Here is a 21,126-nt window from a genome sequence, read left to right as displayed (position 1 = left end):
TTTTCTGACTTTGCATCAAACTCTGGAACATTTCCTCTAGGTGGATAATCTCTTGTCGGTATTGTGTTGAGGATATGATTGTTGTTGAGAGTTTGATTGTTGTTGAGGGTTCTCGGGTGTTGATAACCTTGATTGTTCTGATATCCCTGATTGTTTTGATAGCTCTGATTGGGTTGAGATGGTCCTCCTTGAGTGGGTCCTTTTGACCATGAAAAGTTAGGGTGGTTTCTCCATCCTGGATTGTAGGTCTGTGAATAAGGGTTATGCTCTGGTTTTTGAAACATGGCATGTGCCTGTTCAAGCCTAGACTCCTGGACTGCAAGCAAATCTGGACAATTTTGGAATTGATGGTTGGGGTCGTTACAAGCAGCACAAACAGACGAAGCGACATGTTCTCGGAGAGTAGTGGTGGAAGGTTTTGAATTTTTATGTAGTTCTAACTCTTCTAATCTCCTAACTATTGATGCCATGTTTGCTCTACCCTCAAAATCCGCTTCAATCCTAAAAGCCTTTGCTTCGGATGTAGTCTTTCTGGTTTCACGGATGGATTCCCACTGTTGCGTCTTTTCAGCTACTTCAATCAAGAAGTCCCAAGACGCGTCAGCAGTTTTATCTACGAATAGACCATTACACATCGACTCAACCGTTGTTCGGGTGGACACATCTAGACCTTCATACAAAATTTGCACAAGTCTCCATTTTTCAAAACCATGATGGGGACATTGGAGCAATAATTCATTGAATCTCTCCAGGTATCTAGCTAAGGTCTCACCTTCTAATTGCACAAAGCTATTCAGACTTTGACGAATTGTCGCAGTCTTGTGGTTCGGGAAAAACTTTTTGAAAAACTCCTTTATGAGGTCATCCCATGTCATGATGGATTGAGGCTGTAAAGCATAGAGCCAGGCCTTTGCCTTATCTTTCAGGGAGAAAGGAAAAAGCCTTAACTTCAGGGTTTCGTCGGTCATTTGAGTGAAACGCAGAGTTCCACAAATTTCCTCGAATTCTCTCACGTGGTGGTACGGGTTTTCATTCTCAACACCTCTAAAAAGGAAGCATCTGTATTGTGCTTGATTTCAGCTCATAATGGCCATTAGCCTCGGGCAGCAAATACAAGAAGGTTGACTGGCTCTAGTTGGGTACATATAATCCTTGAGGGTACGGGGTTCCCATTGTTTCTGGTTGATCTGGACTGTCTCCCTCAGAACTTAGAATTTCGATAGGTTCGTCTGGGTTAATTCTAACAAGTCTGTTTGTCTGGTCTCTGTAGGTCACAATCATGTCCTAGTAGGTACCTTAACTAACATGTTGGTCAGACAGAGCAATCGGAAACAATTTGGCCCACAAGGGTTATGAAGATTTGGTTTTGAATGGGTTTTGGTTTAAAGAAGGGGTTTTGTTTTTGGTTTAAAATTGGGCTTTGGAAAAAATTTTGAACTAAACCTAGCATAAATTAGCACAACTCATAAAAGAAAAAAAACAATAATAATAATTAAACAAGCCCATAAAAGAAAAAAGAAAAAAATAAAAAAAAAAAAAAAAAAAAAAAAAAAAAATATACAGTCCCAATATAAAAAAAAGAAAAAAAGAAAATAAAAAAAATTATTACAATCCCAAATAAATAATTAAATTAATTATTACAAGCCCAAATTTGAATTTAAATGAGGCCCAAGTGGGTTAACTCATGGGTTAGGCTTACTTGTTTTTGGAGGGAAGCCCAAAAATAGGCTTTTAGTCCCCTTTTAGTTGCAAGCCCAGTTGGGCTTTAGGATCGTCCTAGCAGCTCACGTCCAAGCCCAGCAGCAGCAGTGTAGCAGAGCAGCAGTCAGCAAGCCCAGCTGAAGTTGCAAGCCCAAGAACAGTTAAGGTTCTGAGCCCAGCTCAGTTGGTTCAAGCCCAGTTCAGAGGAAGTTGCACAGGGCCAGCGAGCAGCTTGGCAGCAGTTGGCAGCAACTTGGCACAGCAACAGCACCAGCAGAGCAGCAGCAGCAGCAAGCTTGGCAGCAGCTCAGCTTGGCAGCAGCAGAGCAACACTTGCAGTTGCAGCAGCACTAGGCAGCTTCAGTTGGCAGCAAGCAACACAACAGCAGCAACTTGGCAGGGCCAACAACAGCAAGACTCTGAAAACTTCAAAAAATATGGCAGCCAGCTCCCCGGCAGCGGCGCCAAAAACTTGGTGTGATTCTTAGAGATGCACACAATGCTTGCAAGTATACAAGGTCAATATTTGTAATAAAAGAGTGAGTAGGGGTTTGTCCACAGGGAGAGGAGCATATGAGAATTTTCCTAGACTAATAAAGTGCAATGCACTATGGCAGTGAGCTAAACATGTAACTGATATGAACCAAGGCTTGGAAAGTAAGCAGCAAAGAAAACATCTAGAAGAAGCAGCAAATAACCAAGGCTTGGAAGCCAAGGGCAGGTTGAGTTCAGTGCACTGACTCAGTGCACAATAGCTACAATGCATGAAAATGAAAGGCAAGAAAAAGTAACTGAAATACAAGCATACAGGACTTGAAATTATAATTGACTGAAAGAGAAGTGGTGTGGGTAAGACAAGGCTTATGATCCACCTTGTGTCCTAATCAAGTGACATGGTCAGTTATGTCATTCCTAAGCATACAACTAGAAATGAAAGAACACCAACTTGCTCACTAGTCTACCCCTAGCATTGGCTGTCTTTTGACAGTACAGCCAATCACAGGCTCTATGAACATTGACATCTCTCATTTGCACAATCTAAACACAGCAGGGAAGAACTATCCTAGCTCAATTACACTTGACAGTGCACAAGGCTTCACTGAGCCTTGGCCTGAAGCTGATTAGCTCATGCTAACCATGTTTAAAACAATCACATTCAACAATGTAAAATTCAAGCACATCAACATCATTTGAGATAACAAAAACATAAGCAATATTCTACTGTTCACTGATAAGTATTGAAATTTGAAGTTTCAATAAAATTTTGTTGCAATTTCTCTACTGGCTAGTCCAGAGAGGTATATGTGTCCTCTACACACTTCACACCAACACCCCTTTATACCCAATACACATATGTAGGTTTTCCCCCATTTTCCCCCAAATCAGTAGAACTAGGGTTTGGTGAAATTGATTTACCTACTGTTGATGATATTCGCTCCATCTCGTCGACCCAATCTTCTCCTGCTTCTTCTCGTTTCTCGAGCTCCAATTGATGCTTTAATCATCATTTATATCACCAATTTCTCACCTAGGGTTTCAGGCAGAGAGATGAGAAATTGAGGTTGTAATGATGATTAAGAGATGGTACGTGATGGGTTTAGGTAGAATAGAGTTGGGGAGAAATTAGTGGAGTGATTTGGGGGCGTCAGGGAGAGGTGGTGATGATGGTGGTGCGGCAGGTGAAGAAGGTGGTTCTGCAGGGGGTTGATGGAGGAGATGGGTTCGACAGAATGGGGAGGGTGCGTTTGTTTGGGGTGTAGGTGCTCGGTCGCTATGGTGTTAAGCGGGCGTATCGAGTTTGATGATCTGCGACGCTGAGCCGTGGGATATGGAGATGAAAGATCAATCTGACGGTGAGATGAAGTGGATCCTGTAGCGACCGCTGGATTATATAATACAACAAAATCAACGACGCCAGATGGAGTTAGGTGTTGTAGTGTTAGGCGGAGATATCAAACTTCGATGCACAGCAAGGGAGCGACCGTCGGATGCTTCTGAGAACTGATCTGACGGCTGAAGACGCAAGCGGGTATGGATTTGGGTTTTAGGCTTTTGGGTATAGAATATGGGTTTGGGAAATGAGTTTGGGCTTGGAAAACCTTGAGCCCACTTCTTCTTTAAGAACAACTTTCTTCTTCTTGAGCCCATTTCCAGCTTTTTGGACGTGCGCTCCATTCTTTGCGGCTTCCTTGCGTGATTTCTCCCGGCTTTTCACTACTTTTCCGCTCTTTTCGCTCCGCGACTCATCCGAACTTTATTTATTACCTAAAAATGCAAAATTAATTAATAAAAATATTTATTCTTGAAAACAATGAAAATACAGAATATGGGATAAAATGTAGAATTAATGCATAAAAGATGAGTTAAAATGCCAACAAAAAGGGATAAATATATACATTATTTGGCACTCATCAGATACCAGCCAGAGGTTTACCATAACAATAACCACTACAAAGCTCAGGAGACACGATCAACCCAAAAGTCATAGACACGACGAGGTCATCTACTCTTAAAAGATGTAGCGTAAGGATATCATCACCTCTCTGCCCAGAAGGCGTGTGCAACACTTTACGAGGCCCACGGCGGATCCCAAGCCTACTCAGAAGAAACAACTTCAGCAACCAAAGAGAAGTACGATTGGGGACTGCTCATCGCGGTCCAACCCTGACAACAATCAAGCATTCATGAGATAACTCTAGAGACGCGGCTGAAACATTTTTCTTGAAGAGACAGAGGGAGCCACGATTAAAGACATAACTCTTTCACTGCTACCTCTTCGTTATCCAGAATTTTTAGTCCATGAGATGATTCCAAGAATCCCAGCATCACATCCAGAAGAGTACAATAAGCTTGTATCAAATCCCATAAGTGTGGATTCAAGGCGATGCAATTAAAGGCTACAGTTGGGGACTGAAGCCTCCTTCAGGTTTAGAGTTTTGAACGCTGTCACCACCTTACCAGTGAATGCAGTAGAAATACATCTTCCACGAGAAAATAGGCTTAGGATAATTATACATGGGGACTACTAACATGGGATGCTTTCACTCCCCTCAACCATGTTATTTCTGATTTCAACATCATCACTGTCGAAGTTTTACGAGCCGCAGGAATTCCTCAACATGAAGCCGTACACTGCATCAAAGACTCCAAAAGCACGCCACATAGATACATTCACATATCCGGCCACGCCATTGGATCTAATAGAAGTATAACTGGGGACTGCTCACCGCATCCCATTCCATATAACATTTCAAGATTCAGAAGATGGTTCAAAGGATGTCGCTTGGGACGAAGACCTTGAAGACTTGATAGCAACACATCGGCAATGGAACGCTCTCATCTCGTCTACTTCACCCAATGGCTCCAGAATATTTCGACCATGCAAGCATCCACAGCATATCATCATCGTAATCAGAAAGTCCATGCACCAGATAACCTAAAGTCAAGGATGGACCAACAACGCAACCACAATCTCCAAAATTATCCCTGACATGATCATGGCCGAGCATATATTTCATCCATCCATCCAAGAGTGTAATGGAGTTTGGTAAATTTTAAAATCTACTGGAGAGGTCAGATACTCATTGTTCTGGAGTCAGAACCTTATTACAAATTCTGGAGAAGATCGATGGTACTGTTAAGTGGCTACATGCGTAAAATAGAAAAGAGCACCTACCTTGAGTTCTCCTGGCTCTCCTTATTGCTGATTACAACTACCGGAGATTGCTTTGTTGTTGTTAATGCTCGCTCTACCACCGCTAAAAATGACGAAGTGGAGCCGGACGCTGTAGACAAAAGCACGGAGCCGGACGAGCAACAAAAACAGAAGATGGTCGATACCCACTTTCATACGAACGAAGTTTCTATAGTTTGAAGAGAAGTAGGATTCCCCCTTACTCCATGAACGGGAAAAGATGACTAGGCATATTACACTCATGATATATAGCAGAACAAGCCGTGTGCCAATATCTCCGCTCCATGGACGAACCAGCAGCGCGCCAGCACGAGGAACACCAGCCGCTCAATATGCAACACTCCGTGGTCAGGACAGCGCCAACGCTCCATGCCACCATCACTCCATGGTCAAGCCAGCGCCAACGCTCCGAGCGCCAACATCAACAGTTCGTGGTCGAAGTTGCAGCACCATCAACGCTCCGTGGTCGAAGTTGCAGCACCATCATCACCGCTCTGTGGCCGAAGTTGCAACGCCATCCACCGTTCCACGGACTGAAGCCAGGTGTCGTTTTCACCATCCCACGGGCTGAAGCCAAGTGCCATTTCCACCGTTCCACGAACCAGGAGCCATCAACACCATCTCCATCCTCTATCTCCACGGTCGAGCCAAAGTTTCAACGCTATCTCTACCCGTCCCGTGGTCAAGAAAACGAAGCCGTTTCTACCATTCATGGACTGAAGCCGTTTCCACCATTCCACGGACTGAAGCCATTTCCACCACTCCACGGACTAGAGCCAAGCGCCATCTCCGCTCGTTCCATGGTCAAGCCAGTCATCATCATCATTCTGTAGCAAAGGTTGTAGCGCCAACATTAGCATTTCGCATCCGGACCGGCATCACCAATGCCAGCACCCTATGGCAAAGCCGGAAGTACGTCAAGACGCCAATGCAAGGACCACGAATTCCTTCTGCCTCCTGCCAAAGGTTAGACAAATTCTTCCTGGAAATCTCCTCATGACTTGCCCTTTTAATTTTTATCCTTGTCTGTCACCATCTTATGCTTACCCCGCAACAATGCCACTGTTACGAGCTAAGCAGGGGACTTAATGTTGATGGTGGTTTTTAGTTCAGGTCTAAATTTGTAAAAATATATCTACCTGACCCGGCATCAGATGTAGTAGACATTGATATATCTATATTCCGCAGGGAATTTTGAGAATATATCAAAATATGATGAGTACTTATGTCTATTTTCATATTATATTGAAACTCAAGCTCCTAGATGAATTGTCTACTAGTATAGAGCCTAATGAGTGTATAAGCTCCTAGCTGCATTAATCAAAAATGTCGGAGCCTGCTGAGTACTTTTCTTGTGCTTATTTTCCCTGGCAGAATCCTTAATATTGGTATGGCATGACTGATTTGTGTTCACTCGCAACAGAGTAGCGCAGACCTCCAATAATCAGTCATAAAGCAAAGAATAAACATAGCCGTGGAGTAGGAGCAACAACGAGGGAAGCGTGGCCATGCCATAGGCTAGCCGGCGCCACTTGGCCACGCCCCCATGCTACCCAACCGACCCTTACTCCTTTATCGACCAATCAGGTCGCATTAAACCTGCCACACTCCCATGAGTTGTGGCTGGGCCCATACTTGCCGTCCCTATTCCCCATCGACCAATCAGGTCGCATTAAACCCACCACGGGCGCCAAAATGGTAGCCACACCCATACTTGGCCGGAACCCTACTTTTATTGACCAATCAAGTGGAAATTGCGTCAAAGAGGTGGAAATTGCGTCAAGTGGTCGCCAATCCAAATTTGCTTCCCAAAACCGCGCCAACATGCCAAACGAGCATGCCGAGCGCACATGCCAAAGCGGCATGCCAAAACACGCCAAACGTGCCAACGCCCCATAAATAGCGCACCTACGTGCCAACCCACTTTCTGTTTGTGACCAACACCGCAACAAACTTCAATTTGGATGTCATAACCAGAAGCACGACCATGCTTTAGTGGCGGTGGATGAAACCCTAATTTCTACTCGTGGCACAAACTACGCCACTTCGGGCCCACAACATGCCACGGGCCGTGGAAACTTCAATAAAGGCATCACAACATGCCACTCGTGGAAATATTGACTCATTTGGCCATTTTCACATAAAGGCCTGACTATGGTTCTTTTGGCATGGCTCTGGCACCATTTACATGAAACACCGCTGTGCCACGGCCACATGCTGCGTGCCGCATGCCATATGCGCTAATTAGGATTTTGGCATGCGAAACCCTAATTTAGGCAAAGTTGCTACGCCAACCGAGCCAAACAATGTTCCACAGAACATTGGATCGATGTGGCCACTGAAACTGATGTTGCCACACCACATTCAAGTCTAACACCAACGTGCCAAAAATTTAGTGGCCACGACTACGCCAGGCGCCACTTACACCATAATGCCGCTGGCATGCACAAACTATGCCAGCCATTCTACCGTGCCACCGGCATGCGTGAACTAATTCATCCATGTCGCAGTGCCACTGGCATGCGCCAAAGGCGCCACTATGCCTTTATCAGGCGCCAACAGAAGGTAGCCATAATCAACAGCTACCCTTCCTCATGAGATGCAATATCAGCCATCCAAGTTCGCCACCGAACTGACAGACTTGTGGCAATTTTTAGGAGACCAGCCTCCTAAATCCAGTGGCCATGACTACGTCAGGCGCCACTCGCACCACCGTGCCACTGGCATGCATGAACTATGCCAGCCATGTCGCAGTACCACTGGCATGCACTAAAGGCGCCACTGTACCATTATCAGGCGCCAACAGAAGGTATCCATAATCAACGACTACCCTTACTCACGAGATGTAATCTCGGCCGTCCAGGTTCGCCACCGAACTGACAGGCCCGTGGCAAGTTTTAGGCAACTAGCCAAAACGAGCCTAATAGCATCACATGTTATTTTCCCGCGGTAAGTCCCTTGACTTTGACTTTCCAGACGTAGCAATGTGCTACATGTTTTCCACAAAAACACTCGAGACATCAAACATGTCACAAACTGGGGGATACTCATCAGGGTATTGGTCTGGCGGTTTACAACATGCGGAGTGCAATACGCCCGTTACAAGAAAGTGTCATGAAGCAGGGCGGTTAGTAACGGAAAGAAGTAATGGTGTAAACGGATCCACTTCCTTCATCATGGAAGCATAAATTCTGACGTTACACGTTACTCCACTCTTCCACCACTCAATCCTTTCCACTTCCTACGAGACCAGGGAACGTTTTATTACGACTTGTATAAATAGGTTTCACTTATTTCCACCAGATAACAAGTTTTGGGTCGAAGAACAACACGGTATCCAAAAATTACCTAATAGCTTTCCATTCTGCTAGCCAGTTCTACTTTCTGATACAAGTCATAAACAACCACACCTTCAGAATCAACGATTCTGATCTCAACACTTTCTTCGCTTCCCTCCTTAAGACCAACCCTTCTCCTTCACTTTGTGACCGAAGAAAGCCTGGAATGGCCATTTCTTGGTTTAGGCCAGGATTGTACAAATTGATCTCTTGAATAAAAAATACTCCCCTGCAGTACATTTTTTAGGGTCTAGACTCGTTTCTCATCCACACACACAAAATCACCAAAACCGGCAGAAGAAGTTTTCACCCACAAACAATGTGATTCTTTTTACTAAAATGAATTATTATTAAATTAAATATTTTTAATGAAAACACATATCCCCCTTTTTTGAAAAGTGACGAATCCCCGTGTCAGTAACCTTGCTTCATAAGTTCAGAGCTGGTTCTGATTGGAGATAAATCTTCTCGGCTTCATTAGAGAGAGCAAAATAGTGTTATGAAATATCAAGACTTGTTCAAACTTTTTAGCAATGCTTGATTTCAGTATTCATAGGGATTTATTGTTTTCATTAGATAAATTAACAAAGGAAATTAGAGTCTTGAGTGTCAAAATATTCTCTACCGAGTCTCTCTTAAGTGGAGCTACGTTACTGTATTTTGAAAAACTGAGAAGGAATTCATTTTCTATCTTCAGCTTTGTTACTACATCTTCTAGTTGATAAGATCGTAAATTATCAAAATAAACTGGTCCAATGACCGATATATAGTAGTTGAACTCACATTGGTCTTGTAAGACTGGAGAATGTAGGGAGTCTTGTCCTTGATTGTAGAGATACTGAGACTCATATACTCCCACTTCCATCATTCATAACGTTCACACGATTCAATTTTTTATCCACTGTGAATGTACCATCACATTGCACATGGTGTGGACCGCCAGGCCAAAACCGTAATGACTATCCCTCAATATAACTTATTTGATTCTTACACAAGAGTGTTGTTATAGTCAAGTTGACTGAATTAAATTAAGGACTCCTTGGTAGGGTTGCGCATGGTACAAGTAGGTCTGGTTATCGAGTCAACCAGAACTAGAACCGGAAACACTCGGTTATTATGTTTAGAAAATCGGTGCTAACCATTGGTTCGGTTTGGTTATGAACCGAGTCAGTTTGGTTTAGAACCTTCTTGTTATGGTAAACCGATATTTCTGTCAATTTCACAAAACTGATAAAAAAATTTACTAAAATCTTGATACATTTTTCAGTTCCACAAAATATGCAAGCATATTTTCCGATACCAACCACCGTAAAACCTTTTCCCTGATTGGTATCGGAATCATGGAAGGATAATAAAATAATTGAAATAAATTAGAGGATAATAAAAATATGCAAGCATATTTTCCGATACCAACCACCGTAAAACCTTTTCCCTGATTCCTTTTTCATTAGTGTAAAATGCCATAGAGCTCTTGTTTTCGAAAGATATAAACTTGAATCATTCTTCGAGTTCCTAGTGATCTCCTTAATAAGAATACCACTTCTTGGACGATATCCTTCGTTAGTTATATCAAAGGATTTATAATCACAGTCGATCCTTATTGAAACAGGCTTAATACTTTTAGATCTCGAAACATGTTCCCAATTGGATTCTGAATCTGTTGTCGAAGAAAAAGAATACCCAAGAACTGCATCCACCCAAGACCTTATCTGCACCTTGTCATCCAAAAAAAAACATGCCTAACCCTGACCTCTTGATCACTGCTCCCCTGCCCTGCTGAGATCCGCTGCACTCGGTTAACCCTAACCCTATTCGCTAAAAACTCAGAGTTTCCTTCCAAACTAGAATTTTTCCTAAGAGATCTGTGCGAATTAGCAAGAGAGTTCTGAGAAAGAACACCATTAACAATTTGACAGATCTCGAAATTTTTCTTCCCATAATTGTCGGACGTTCTCTCACCTTACCTCTCTCACTTACTTTTTACAATTGTTCAATATCAAAAGATGAACATCAATTAATTTTGCCTTTTACTAGGTTAAGGGTTATTTACCATAACTAACTAAAGGATGAACTTAAGTTTCTTATGAACAATTTATTCGCATTATGAATGGCTTAAACTCTAAATGTGCTGGGTGATTTAGGAACAATTTATTCGCGTTGTTTTCAAAAATGCTATGCACTTGGGTGATTTAGTAGTCTTAAATATTACAGTGACATGGTACATATGTTGTCATAGTATATATATATATATATATAACGTTCTACCATATGATTTTTTATTTTTAATTTGTATGCAGTCTTTGGATGCCACTTGTAACCCTAAAGTCATTCTCATGCCGCCAAGAACATCAACCTTTACTAAATCTGCTAGATTTTTTGTTTTAGTTATTGGTAAAGGGGTAACCAAAGTATTTATATTTTATGCTTGCATTATTGGTTTATCTTAGTGTCCGTTGGATTTTCGATGTGGTTGACATTGAAAAAATAATCAGTTTGACACATTTTGTATTGTCGGTTTTTTGGGATTGACCTTAATTTAGTAAAACAATATGTCAGTTTTGTGGAACTGAAAAATGTATCAAGATTTTAGTAAATTTTTCTATCAGTTTTGTGAAGTTGACAGAAATATCGGTTTACCATAACAAGAAGGTTCTAAACCAAACTGACTCGGTTCATAACCAAACCGAACCAATGGTTAGCACCGATTTTCTAAACATAATAACCGAGTGTTTCCGGTTCTAGTTCTGGTTGACTCGATAACCATACCTACTTGTACCATGTGCAACCCTACCAAGGAGTCCTTTATTTAATTCAGTCAACTTGACTATAACAACACTCTTGTGTAAGAATCAATTAAGTTATATTGAGGGATAGTCATTACGGTTTTGGCCTGCCGGTCCACAACATGTGCAATATGATGGTACATTCACAGTGGATAAAAAACTAAATCGTGTGAACGTTATGAATGATGGAAGTGGGAGTATATGAGTCTCAATATCTCTACAATCAAGGACAAGACTCCCTACATTCTCCAGTCTTACAAGACCAATGTGAGTTCAACTACTATAAATCGGTCATTGGACCAGTTTATTTTGATAATTTACGATCTTACAACTAGAAGATGTAGTTACAAAGCCGAAGATAGAAAATGAATTCCTTCTCAGTTTTTCAAAATACAGTGACGTAGCTCCACTTAAGAGAGACTCGGTAGAGAATATTTTGACACTCAAGACTCTAATTTCCTTTGTTAATTTATCTAATGAAAACAATAAATCCCTATGAATACTGAAAGCAAGCATTGCTAAAAAGTTTGAACAAGTCTTGATATTTCATAACACTATTTTGCTCTCTCTAATGAAGCCGAGAAGATTTATCTCCAATCAGAACCAGCTCTGAACTTATGAAGCAAGGTTACTGACACGGGGATTCGTCACTTTTCAAAAAAGGGGGATATGTGTTTTCATTAAAAATATTTAATTTAATAATAATTCATTTAAGTAAAAAGAATCACATTGTTTGTGGGTGAAAACTGCTTCTGCCGGTTTTGGTGATTTTGTGTGTGTGGATGAGAAACGAGTCTAGACCCTAAAAAATGTACTGCAGGGGAGTACTTTTTATTCAAGAGATCAATTTGTACAATCCTGGCCTAAACCAAGAAATGGCCATTCCAGGCTTGCTTCGGTCACAAAGTGAAGGAGAAGGGTTGGTCTTAGGGAGGGAAGCGAAGAAAGTGTTGAGATCAGAATCGTTGATTCTGAAGGTGTGGTTGTTTATGACTTGTATCAGAAAGTAGAACTGGCTAGCAGAATGGAAAGCTATTAGGTGATTTTTGGATACCGTGTTGTTCTCCGACCCAAAACTTGTTATTTGGGGGAAATAAGTGAAACCTATTTATACAAGTCGTAATAAAACGTTCCCTGGTCTCGTAGGAAGTGGAAAGGATTGAGTGGTGGAAGAATGGAGTAACGTGTAACGTCAGAATTTATGCTTCCATGATGAAGGAAGTGGATCCGTTTACACCATTACTTCTTGCCGTTACTAACCGCCCTGCTTCATGACACTTTCTTGTAACGGGCGTATTGCACTCCGCATGTTGTAAACCGCCAGACCAATACCCTGATGAGTATCCCCCAGTTTGTGACATGTTTGATGTCTCGAGTGTTTTTGTGGAAAACATGTAGCACATTGCTACGTATGGAAAGTCAAAGTCAAGGGACTTACCGCGGGAAAATAACATGTGATGCTATTAGGCTCGTTTTGGCTGGTCGCCTAAAACTTGCCACGGGCCTGTCAGTTCGGTGGCGAACTTGGACGGCCGAGATTACATCTCGTGAGTAAGGGTAGTCGTTGATTATGGATACCTTCTGTTGGCGCCTGATAATGGTACAGTGGCGCCTTTAGTGCATGCCAGTGGTACTGCGACATGGCTGGCATAGTTCATGCATGCCAGTGGCACGATGGTGCGAGTGGCGCCTGGCGTAGTCATGGCCACTGGATTTAGGCGGCTGGTCGCCTAAAAATTTCCACAATTCTGTCAGTTCGGTGTCCAACTTGGATGGCTGATATTGCATCTCATGAGGAAGGGTGGCAGTTAATGCAGTAGATACTCTTCCATCACAAAATAATCCTAACAACGATATTGAAATTTTTTGTTAGTCCAGTTGGCAAGTAACGTTGATACATATCAACAACGGTAAATAAATTTAGTGGTTACTAAAAGAGAGTGAGAGAGAAATTACACGTTCTTATGCAAATGAAGAAGAGACACCAATCCTTGATACAATCAAAAATTGTAATTCAGATAACCACAATCAATGAAGCTATACCAACATCATTTAAGGTTTGTCGTGAATGTCCAATCATAAACATGGACCAATCAGTTGCACTTATACTTACCAAAAATGTGTGTGACATCATACTTTTTCAACAAGCCTTGAAAGAACTTGTTTCGAAAGTGTGATCCTCCATCACTGGTTGTGGATCTTGAAGTTCCAAACCTTGTAAAAATATTTTCTTTAATAAAATATGTGAACACTTTAGAATCATTAGTATTCCAACCATTTTGAGACTTAATGGACAACAAGTAGGGTATAAAAACTTATCAAAATAATAAAAAAAATGTCTACATAAAATCGTTCTCTAAACATCAGATACTTCAATGAAGAGTAAGGGAGTTTGTGACATTTGTTTTCGAGCACCTAAATTGCATGTTCTCTGGCATCTATCACAAGTTATGCAAAATATATATGCATCTCTAAACATAGTAGGTCAATAAAAACCACTCACAAGTACCTTAGGTATGGTCCTCTTAGACCCAAAGTGTCATTCACACGCATAAGAACGACAAACAGATAATATAGATTGAAACTCAGATTCATATAGGAACCTTCGTACTACTTGGTGTTTTGGGGTAAAAACTGATTCTGCTGGTGTTGGTAAATTTGGGTGTGCCGCCGAGAAACGAATCTAAACCCTAAATAAATGCGCTGCACGAGAGTACTTTAGATTCGAGAGATCAATCTGTACAATTCTGGCCTAAACCAAGAAATGGTCGTTCCAGTCTTGCTTCGGTCACAAAGTGAAAGAGAAAGGTTGATCTTAGGGAGGGAAACCAAAAAAGTTGTTGAGATCAGAATGGTTAATCTGAAGGTGTGGCTATTTTATGACTTGTATCAGAATATGGAACTGGCTAGCGGAATGTAAGTGTTTATGAGTAAAAACTGTTTCTGCTGGTTTTGGTAAATTTAAGTGTGTGGATGAGAAACAAATCTAAACCTAAAACAAACGCGCTGCATGGGAGTACTTTAGATTCGAGAGATGAATCGGTACAATCCTGGCCTAAACCAAGAAATGGTCGTTCCAATCTTGCTTCGGTCACAAAGTGAAGGAGAAGGGTTGTTCTTAGGTAGGGAAGCGAAGAAGGTGTTGAGACCAGAATGGTTAATTCTGAAGGTGTGGCTATTTTATGACTTGTATCATAATTTGGAACTGGCTTGCAGAATGAAATCTATCAGTTCTTTCGTATTTTTCTGGATACTCTGTTGTTCTCCTCCAAAACTTTTTGTTTTGTGGAAATAGGTAGAACCTATTTATACAAGTCATATTGAACGCACCCTGATCTCGTAGAAAGTGGGAGTGATTGAGTAATGGAGAAGTTGGATTATGTGTAAATGCCAGAGACCACGTTCACACCATGTAGGAAACTGGTTAGTTTACACCCACTACTTCTTACCGCCATTAACTGCTCTGCTTTTTGACACTTTATTATAATGAGCGTGTTGCACGCCGCACGCTGTAAACCGCCAGACCAATACCCTGATGAGCATTCCCCTGTTTGTGACATGTTTGATGTCTCGAGTGTTTTCGTGGAAAACGTGTAGTAGATTGCTATATGTGGCAAGTCAAAGTCAGGAGACTTGCCACACGAGAGTAGCATGTGGTGTTATTTGGCTTGTCTTGGTTGGCCGCCCAAAACTTGCCACAGGTCTGTCAATTCTGTGGCTAATTTGGACGGCTGAGATCGTAACTCATGAGAAAGGGTGGCCATTGATTATGGCCATATTCTGTTGGCGCCTGATGGTAGCACAGTGGCGTCATTGGCACATGCCAATGGTGTAGTGGCATATAGCGGCATGCCAGCGGCGTCTGGCGTAGCTATGGCAGCTATTTTGGCATATTAGTGTTAAACCCAAATATGGCTCTGGTAACATTGGCTATGTTTTTACATCAAACTTAAGGTCTTAGGAGAATTACTTGACTTAGTTGGCGAGGCAACTTTATCTAAATTAGGGTTTGGCATATCGGAACCCTAATTAGCGCGTGTGGCATGGCCGCGACACGGTGGCGTCTTATGCAATCGGCGTCATGGCCACATTAAAGGAATTTTGGAAAGCCATAACATGGGAATAACCACAGGCACAAGGATGGCCACAAGTGGTTATAGAATGGCGCCATTTTTAGGGTATGGCGGGTCCCACATGGCTCGTGGCATGTTGTGGGTCCAAAGTGGCATAATTGGGCCGCAACTGGAAATTAGGGTTTCAACCAATGCCGCCAAGGCAGAGCCGTGTTTGGAATACCCTAATTGAAATATGTTATGGCGTTTGGCCATGAAAAAGAGGTGGGTTAGCACGTTGGCGCGCTATTTATGGTACGTTGCCACGTTTGGCATGCTTCTGTGACAAAGTGGCATGTTCGGCATGTTACTAGCATGTTGGAGCGGAATGACACATTTGGTATGAACGTTGGGCATGTTTGGCATGCCAATTAGCGTATTGGCGTGACTTTTGGAAAGCCAATTTGGTATTGTGATCATCTAGCGCAACCTTGCCTCTTTTAATGAGTGTGGCCACAGTTCTAGTGTGCGTGTGGCGGATTTAAAGCGACCTGATTGGTCAATGGGAAATAGGGCCGACAAGTATGGTCCCAGCCACAACTCATGTGCGTGTGGCGGGCATAGGGGCCGGTTCGAGCAGCATGGGGTGTGTCCACTTGCAAGTGGCGCCGGCTGGCCTGTGGCATGGCCACACCTTCTTTTGTTGCCGCTCATATTCTGCGGCTCCTTTATTCCTTATTTTCTGATTGTGGGTAGGATTTTGCACCTATTAATCCATGGCGGATTAATTACCTAGTTCGTCTAGGCTTAATTTCGATAGGCAAAGCCTAATATACTGCGCAGGGCGCAAAACCCTAATTTTTGCAAATTAGTCAGGGTAATATCTGAATCTTATGAATTATCACAGAATTGATTGAATTCTATGTGTCGACACAGAGTTCTTTAAGTTCATTGCCAGAGAACAGTATGCTTTCCGATTGAATACTTTATGCAAGGATCTTAGCCTTGATACTTGGAAATTCGTGCTACTCTGCTGTGAGTGAACACAAATTTTCATGCCATATCAATATTAAGGGTTCAGCCGGGGAACATAGCACATAAAGCATTCAAATAAACTTATATTAATTGAATAATACATGCAAGGTGCCAAAATTTACAGAATATCTGGGATTGTTGCTACATGCACCACTCTGGATAAATTTCATGGGGAGATATTGAGTTGCTCAATAAATGTGTTAGTGGCGAGGATGAACACTCATCACTTTTACATGGCTCCGTTTCTTCGCAGAGTGACATCATATTAAATGCAAGGTTTTATAAATTTAGCCCTGAACTAAAAACCACCATCAACATTAAGTCACCTGCTTAGCACGTAACAGTGGCATTGTTGCGGGGTAAGCATTATGGTGGCAGTCAAGCGGCAAAATGGTCGAGCCAGAGTAAGCAAACATTACCAGGAAAGTGGATGCTTCATATCTTTAGGATGTATTGAAGTCAGAGCTCCAAGCTAGTAAAACACATCCTTCCTTTGACTACGTAGACGCTTTTATCCCAGTATTTATTAGGGTTTCGAAGAAACATTGCTCGGTTGAAGTTGGATCCTTGTCTATCAGATAAGCCCGTTGCGATTGTTCAGCATCCGTTTCTTCTTAGGGTTGCAACGATATATATGCAGGTGAAACTAGATTGTCCCTCTCAGTTTAGAATATAGACTTTTCTTGTTGAATTCATATTTCTTCATCATGTCAAACAGAAGTGAATCATCCTCGAGCCAGTCAAATTCCTCGGCCAAACGCAAGCGGCTTGCTTCCAGAGTACGACTATAATTACCTCTTGATTTTGAAGTGATAATTCTTCTTTTCCTCATAATGTTGTTACTTTTTTTTAGAGTGGGCAAACTCCCGAGTCTTGTGACAACTCCCCCGTCCGGATCATCCGAGTCAAGAAGATCATACCGGTATGATTTTTACTGACGAATGTATATTTGCTTGCCACCATCAATAGGTAACGAAGAGAGATTTTCTTTTGTGCAGAGGTACCCGGTTGGAACTTGTGTGACTGTGGTTGATGATGACGATCTGGCCAGACCTCTTCCTTCAAACTCGAGTACACCAACTGCTACAAACCTAGAAAATGTTGATTTGGGTATTTCCTGCTATGAATATCCCAATGCAGGTTTGTCGTTCGATATCCACATGAAGTGTTTATCTTCTAGCTACCGAAGTGTAGGTAGGTTCTTAGTGCAGAAGGAGTTCGTGGCTTTGTACACGAAAATATGTAGAAGATACGGTCTCATCGCAACCAGGAACGTGGTGCAGCACTACTCGTCTGCGTTAGTCACCACAATGAACTGTCTTCTGCCCATGATTGTCGAAATGGAAGGCACATCCATTCACGACGTCACTGAATCAACCATTGAAAAGTGGAAGAATATGGTATCTACCTGCGAATCTCTGGAGTTTAACATCAGCTGGCTGCGGCCCCGTCTTGACATTGTCAAAGTTGATCGAGCCGACCTCCTTGCCAACGTTGTTCCTGCCACAAAGACCATTTTGGAAGAGGAGAAGGCTCTGACTGCTGAATCTCAAAAGGTGGAACAGGCAATCCGGGATTTGAAGAGTAGGACTGAAAGGTATCAAAATAGGCTGAAGATGATGCTTTCAAGAAACTACAACTTGTTGGATGGCCTTTTCTGAGTTGTTATTTTGAATATGCAGCCATGAGAATGTATGATTTTTCCTTTGGGTTCTGATTTTTTTTTTTGAATTGTACTGGTGTTTGGGAAAGAGGAAATGGAATTTTCATTAATACGTCTTGACTAAATAAAATTTTGATAACCCAGACATGAGGGAGGAAGGAAAAGAAATGCCTGGACGGCCGTGTTATGAAATAGCGAGAGGTGGAGCAATGGTCAGGCGTAGTATGCCTTGAACCATTTTCCATTGATGACCGCTCACAACTTGCCTTCATCTTCTTTGATAATCTTGTAGTACCCACTGTTGTGGTCTTTGGTGACCACATAAGGTCCCTCCCATTTTGGAGAGAATTTTGGTGCAGACATGTCTTGCTGAATTTGCTTGGAAGTCTTCAACACCAGATCTCCTGCTTGAAAGATTCGAGGTTTTACGGCTTTATCATATGCTCTGGAGACCCTGTTCCCGTACGTATGAGCATGTTCTTCCGCCTTAGTTATCTTGGAGACTAGAGTATCTAGCTCCGCTATTCTGGCATTCGATGCCTCAGCCTCATTCCATTGGACTCCACTTGCCGCCGCAATCCTAGTCGACTCTGCTGCGAGGATTGCATCTGCACCATAGACGAGCGAATAGGGAGAAATGCCAGTAGAAATTCTAGGTGTCGTCCGATATGCCCATAGTGCCATAGGCAGTTGCTCGTGCCATGTACGAGGGTTATCTTTTACTATCCGGCTGAGAATCCGAATTAAAGTCTTGTTGGTGCTCTCGGCTTTCCCACTCCCTTGAGGATAGTAAAGGGTGGAGAAGACTTGCTTAATTCCGTATTACTCGAGTAACTCTTGTACTTGTTTGTTGGCGAAGAGAGTGCCGTTATCAGTAATGATGTGCTTAGGCACGCCAAACCGACAAATGATGTACTCCTTAATAAAAGCTGCAATTGTCACTCCAGTAATCCCTCGTAGAGGAGTGGCTTCAACCCATTTAGTAAAGTACTCCATTGCGGTTATGATATACTCATGCTGCTTTGACGATGGCGGGTTAATCTTTCCAATGATGTCAAGTCCCCAGCTGTAAAATGGCCACGGACTACTCACCGAGTGCAGGGGAGTGGAAGGTGCGTGGATGAGGCTCCCGTGAATTTGGTATTCATGGCACCTTTGAACAAACGCTGCTGCATCGTCTTCCATAGTCGTCCAGTAGTATTTTTCATGTATCTGGAGGAATAGTTTCTTCTCTTGGTATTCACCTTCATGCGTCTCATTTAGCATATTTTGGATTTCCGCCTTTGCCAAGCATCATAGTAGATCACCTCCAAAGCTCTTACGGTACAGGGTTCCTTCATGAAATATGAATCTTTTGGCTCTTTGCTTCATCTTGGCAGCGTCCTTCTTATTGGCAGGGAGTATACCGTCACGGAGGTAATTGACATATGGCTCTCGCCAGTCCCCAGCATGGTCGATGTTAAAGATCTCCAATTGATGTGGCTGTGCTTGACAGTTGGATCAAGACCCTTGGAGAAATCGAGATTGAGCCTCCATATCCGTCCAGTAGTAGCCAAGGCGTTGAAGATGACGGTAAAGAGTTACCACCAACGTTTGTACAAAAATTTCGCCATGAACGTGGTTAAGCTGTAGTTGTGCTTCTTCATCGCCGAGAAATATCGACAGGGAGCCATCTGGGTATGATGATATAACACTCCGTGAAGCATGAAGAAATTTTGTAGGGTTTTGAGACTAACCTTTCCTTGATAAAGTGAACTGTTGAGCTCTTGGATAATCGGTGTCCTCCAATCGTTGTCTTCAACATGCTTGGACTGTAAGAGCCATGTCGATGCTACAGTCCGTCTCCTCACTGTCAAGGTTTCTTATAAACCTTCGAATTGCAGCTTCGAGGCCAATGTGGCTAGGCAATCAGCGTGTTTGTTGTTGCTTCGACCGACATGAGTTATGGTTGCATTAACGAAGTAATTCAATAACTTTTGCGCCTTAGCTATATACGGAGCCAGTGTGATCTCTTTTAGTGCGTATACTCCATTCATCTGGTTAACCAATAACTTAGAGTCGCCTCTTACTTCCAGGTGCGTGGCGTCTGCTTGTTTGTGCAGTGATAGCCCTATGATAAAAGCTTCATATTCTGCTGAATTATTGGTGCACTGAAAGTCCAGCTTGAAGGGATGCGAAAAGACTTCACCAGTTGGAGACACCAGAACTACGCCCGCTCCCTCAGTCTTATTGCTAGGGGTGGGCAGAGCCATCGGAATATAGTATCCACGCCTCTTCTGTTACAAAAGATATATCCGGAAACTCTCCAGGAAGGTCTTCATGCAGTGCGGTGGTTCCTTCTCCCGGGAAAGCTGCTAGTAACTCCAAAACTGCTTGTCCTTTGATGGCCCTTGGGGAAGCACATGTTATATCTAGCTCTGACATTTGGAGGAGCCATTTGGCCGGCCTTCCCATAAAGGCTGGTTTTGAAAGAAAAAGTTTGACAGGGTCAACCTTGGATATCATCACCACTTTGTTTGACAATAAATAATGCCTAAACTTCTGAATGGAGTGAATTAGGTCTAAGCACGCTTTTTTCTTCCTTAGGATATCTGAGTTCAGCATCCCTCAAAGTTCGACTGAAATAGTATATAGGATGCTCAATTCCTTCATCATCTTCTCGGGAGAGGAGAGCTCCAACGACAGTATCACTGAAAGCAGTGTAGAGACACAATGGTCTTCCTTGTACAGGAGATTTCATGACTGCTGGGGATGGCAATATTTGTTGGATCTTCTGAAACGCCTCTTGCTGTAGCATGGTCCAAACGAAACTTGCTCCTTTCTTCAGTAAGGGGGTGAACAAAGCGATAAGCTGGGCTAA

The 21,126-nt window shown here is 42.6% G+C and overlaps 1 protein-coding gene across 1 annotated transcript in view; it reads right to left on the bottom strand.

Moving 5' to 3' along the window:
* LOC113306059 overlaps window positions 1-18,950 on the bottom strand; it is a 50,695-nt gene extending 31,745 nt beyond the window's left edge. The window contains exons 1-2 of the mRNA XM_026555044.1: window positions 18,628-18,950; window positions 18,012-18,103 (exon numbers count right to left, since the gene is read on the bottom strand). Coding sequence (XP_026410829.1) covers window positions 18,012-18,103; window positions 18,628-18,950 — 415 coding nt within the window. The remainder of the gene's footprint in view (window positions 1-18,011; window positions 18,104-18,627) is intronic.
* Window positions 18,951-21,126: the final 2,176 nt, after the last annotated feature.

This window comes from Papaver somniferum, chromosome 8 (assembly GCF_003573695.1).
Source record: "Papaver somniferum cultivar HN1 chromosome 8, ASM357369v1, whole genome shotgun sequence".
NCBI classification, from domain to species: Eukaryota; Viridiplantae; Streptophyta; class Magnoliopsida; order Ranunculales; family Papaveraceae; genus Papaver; species Papaver somniferum.
This window is presented reverse-complemented; position numbering and strand designations above follow the sequence as displayed.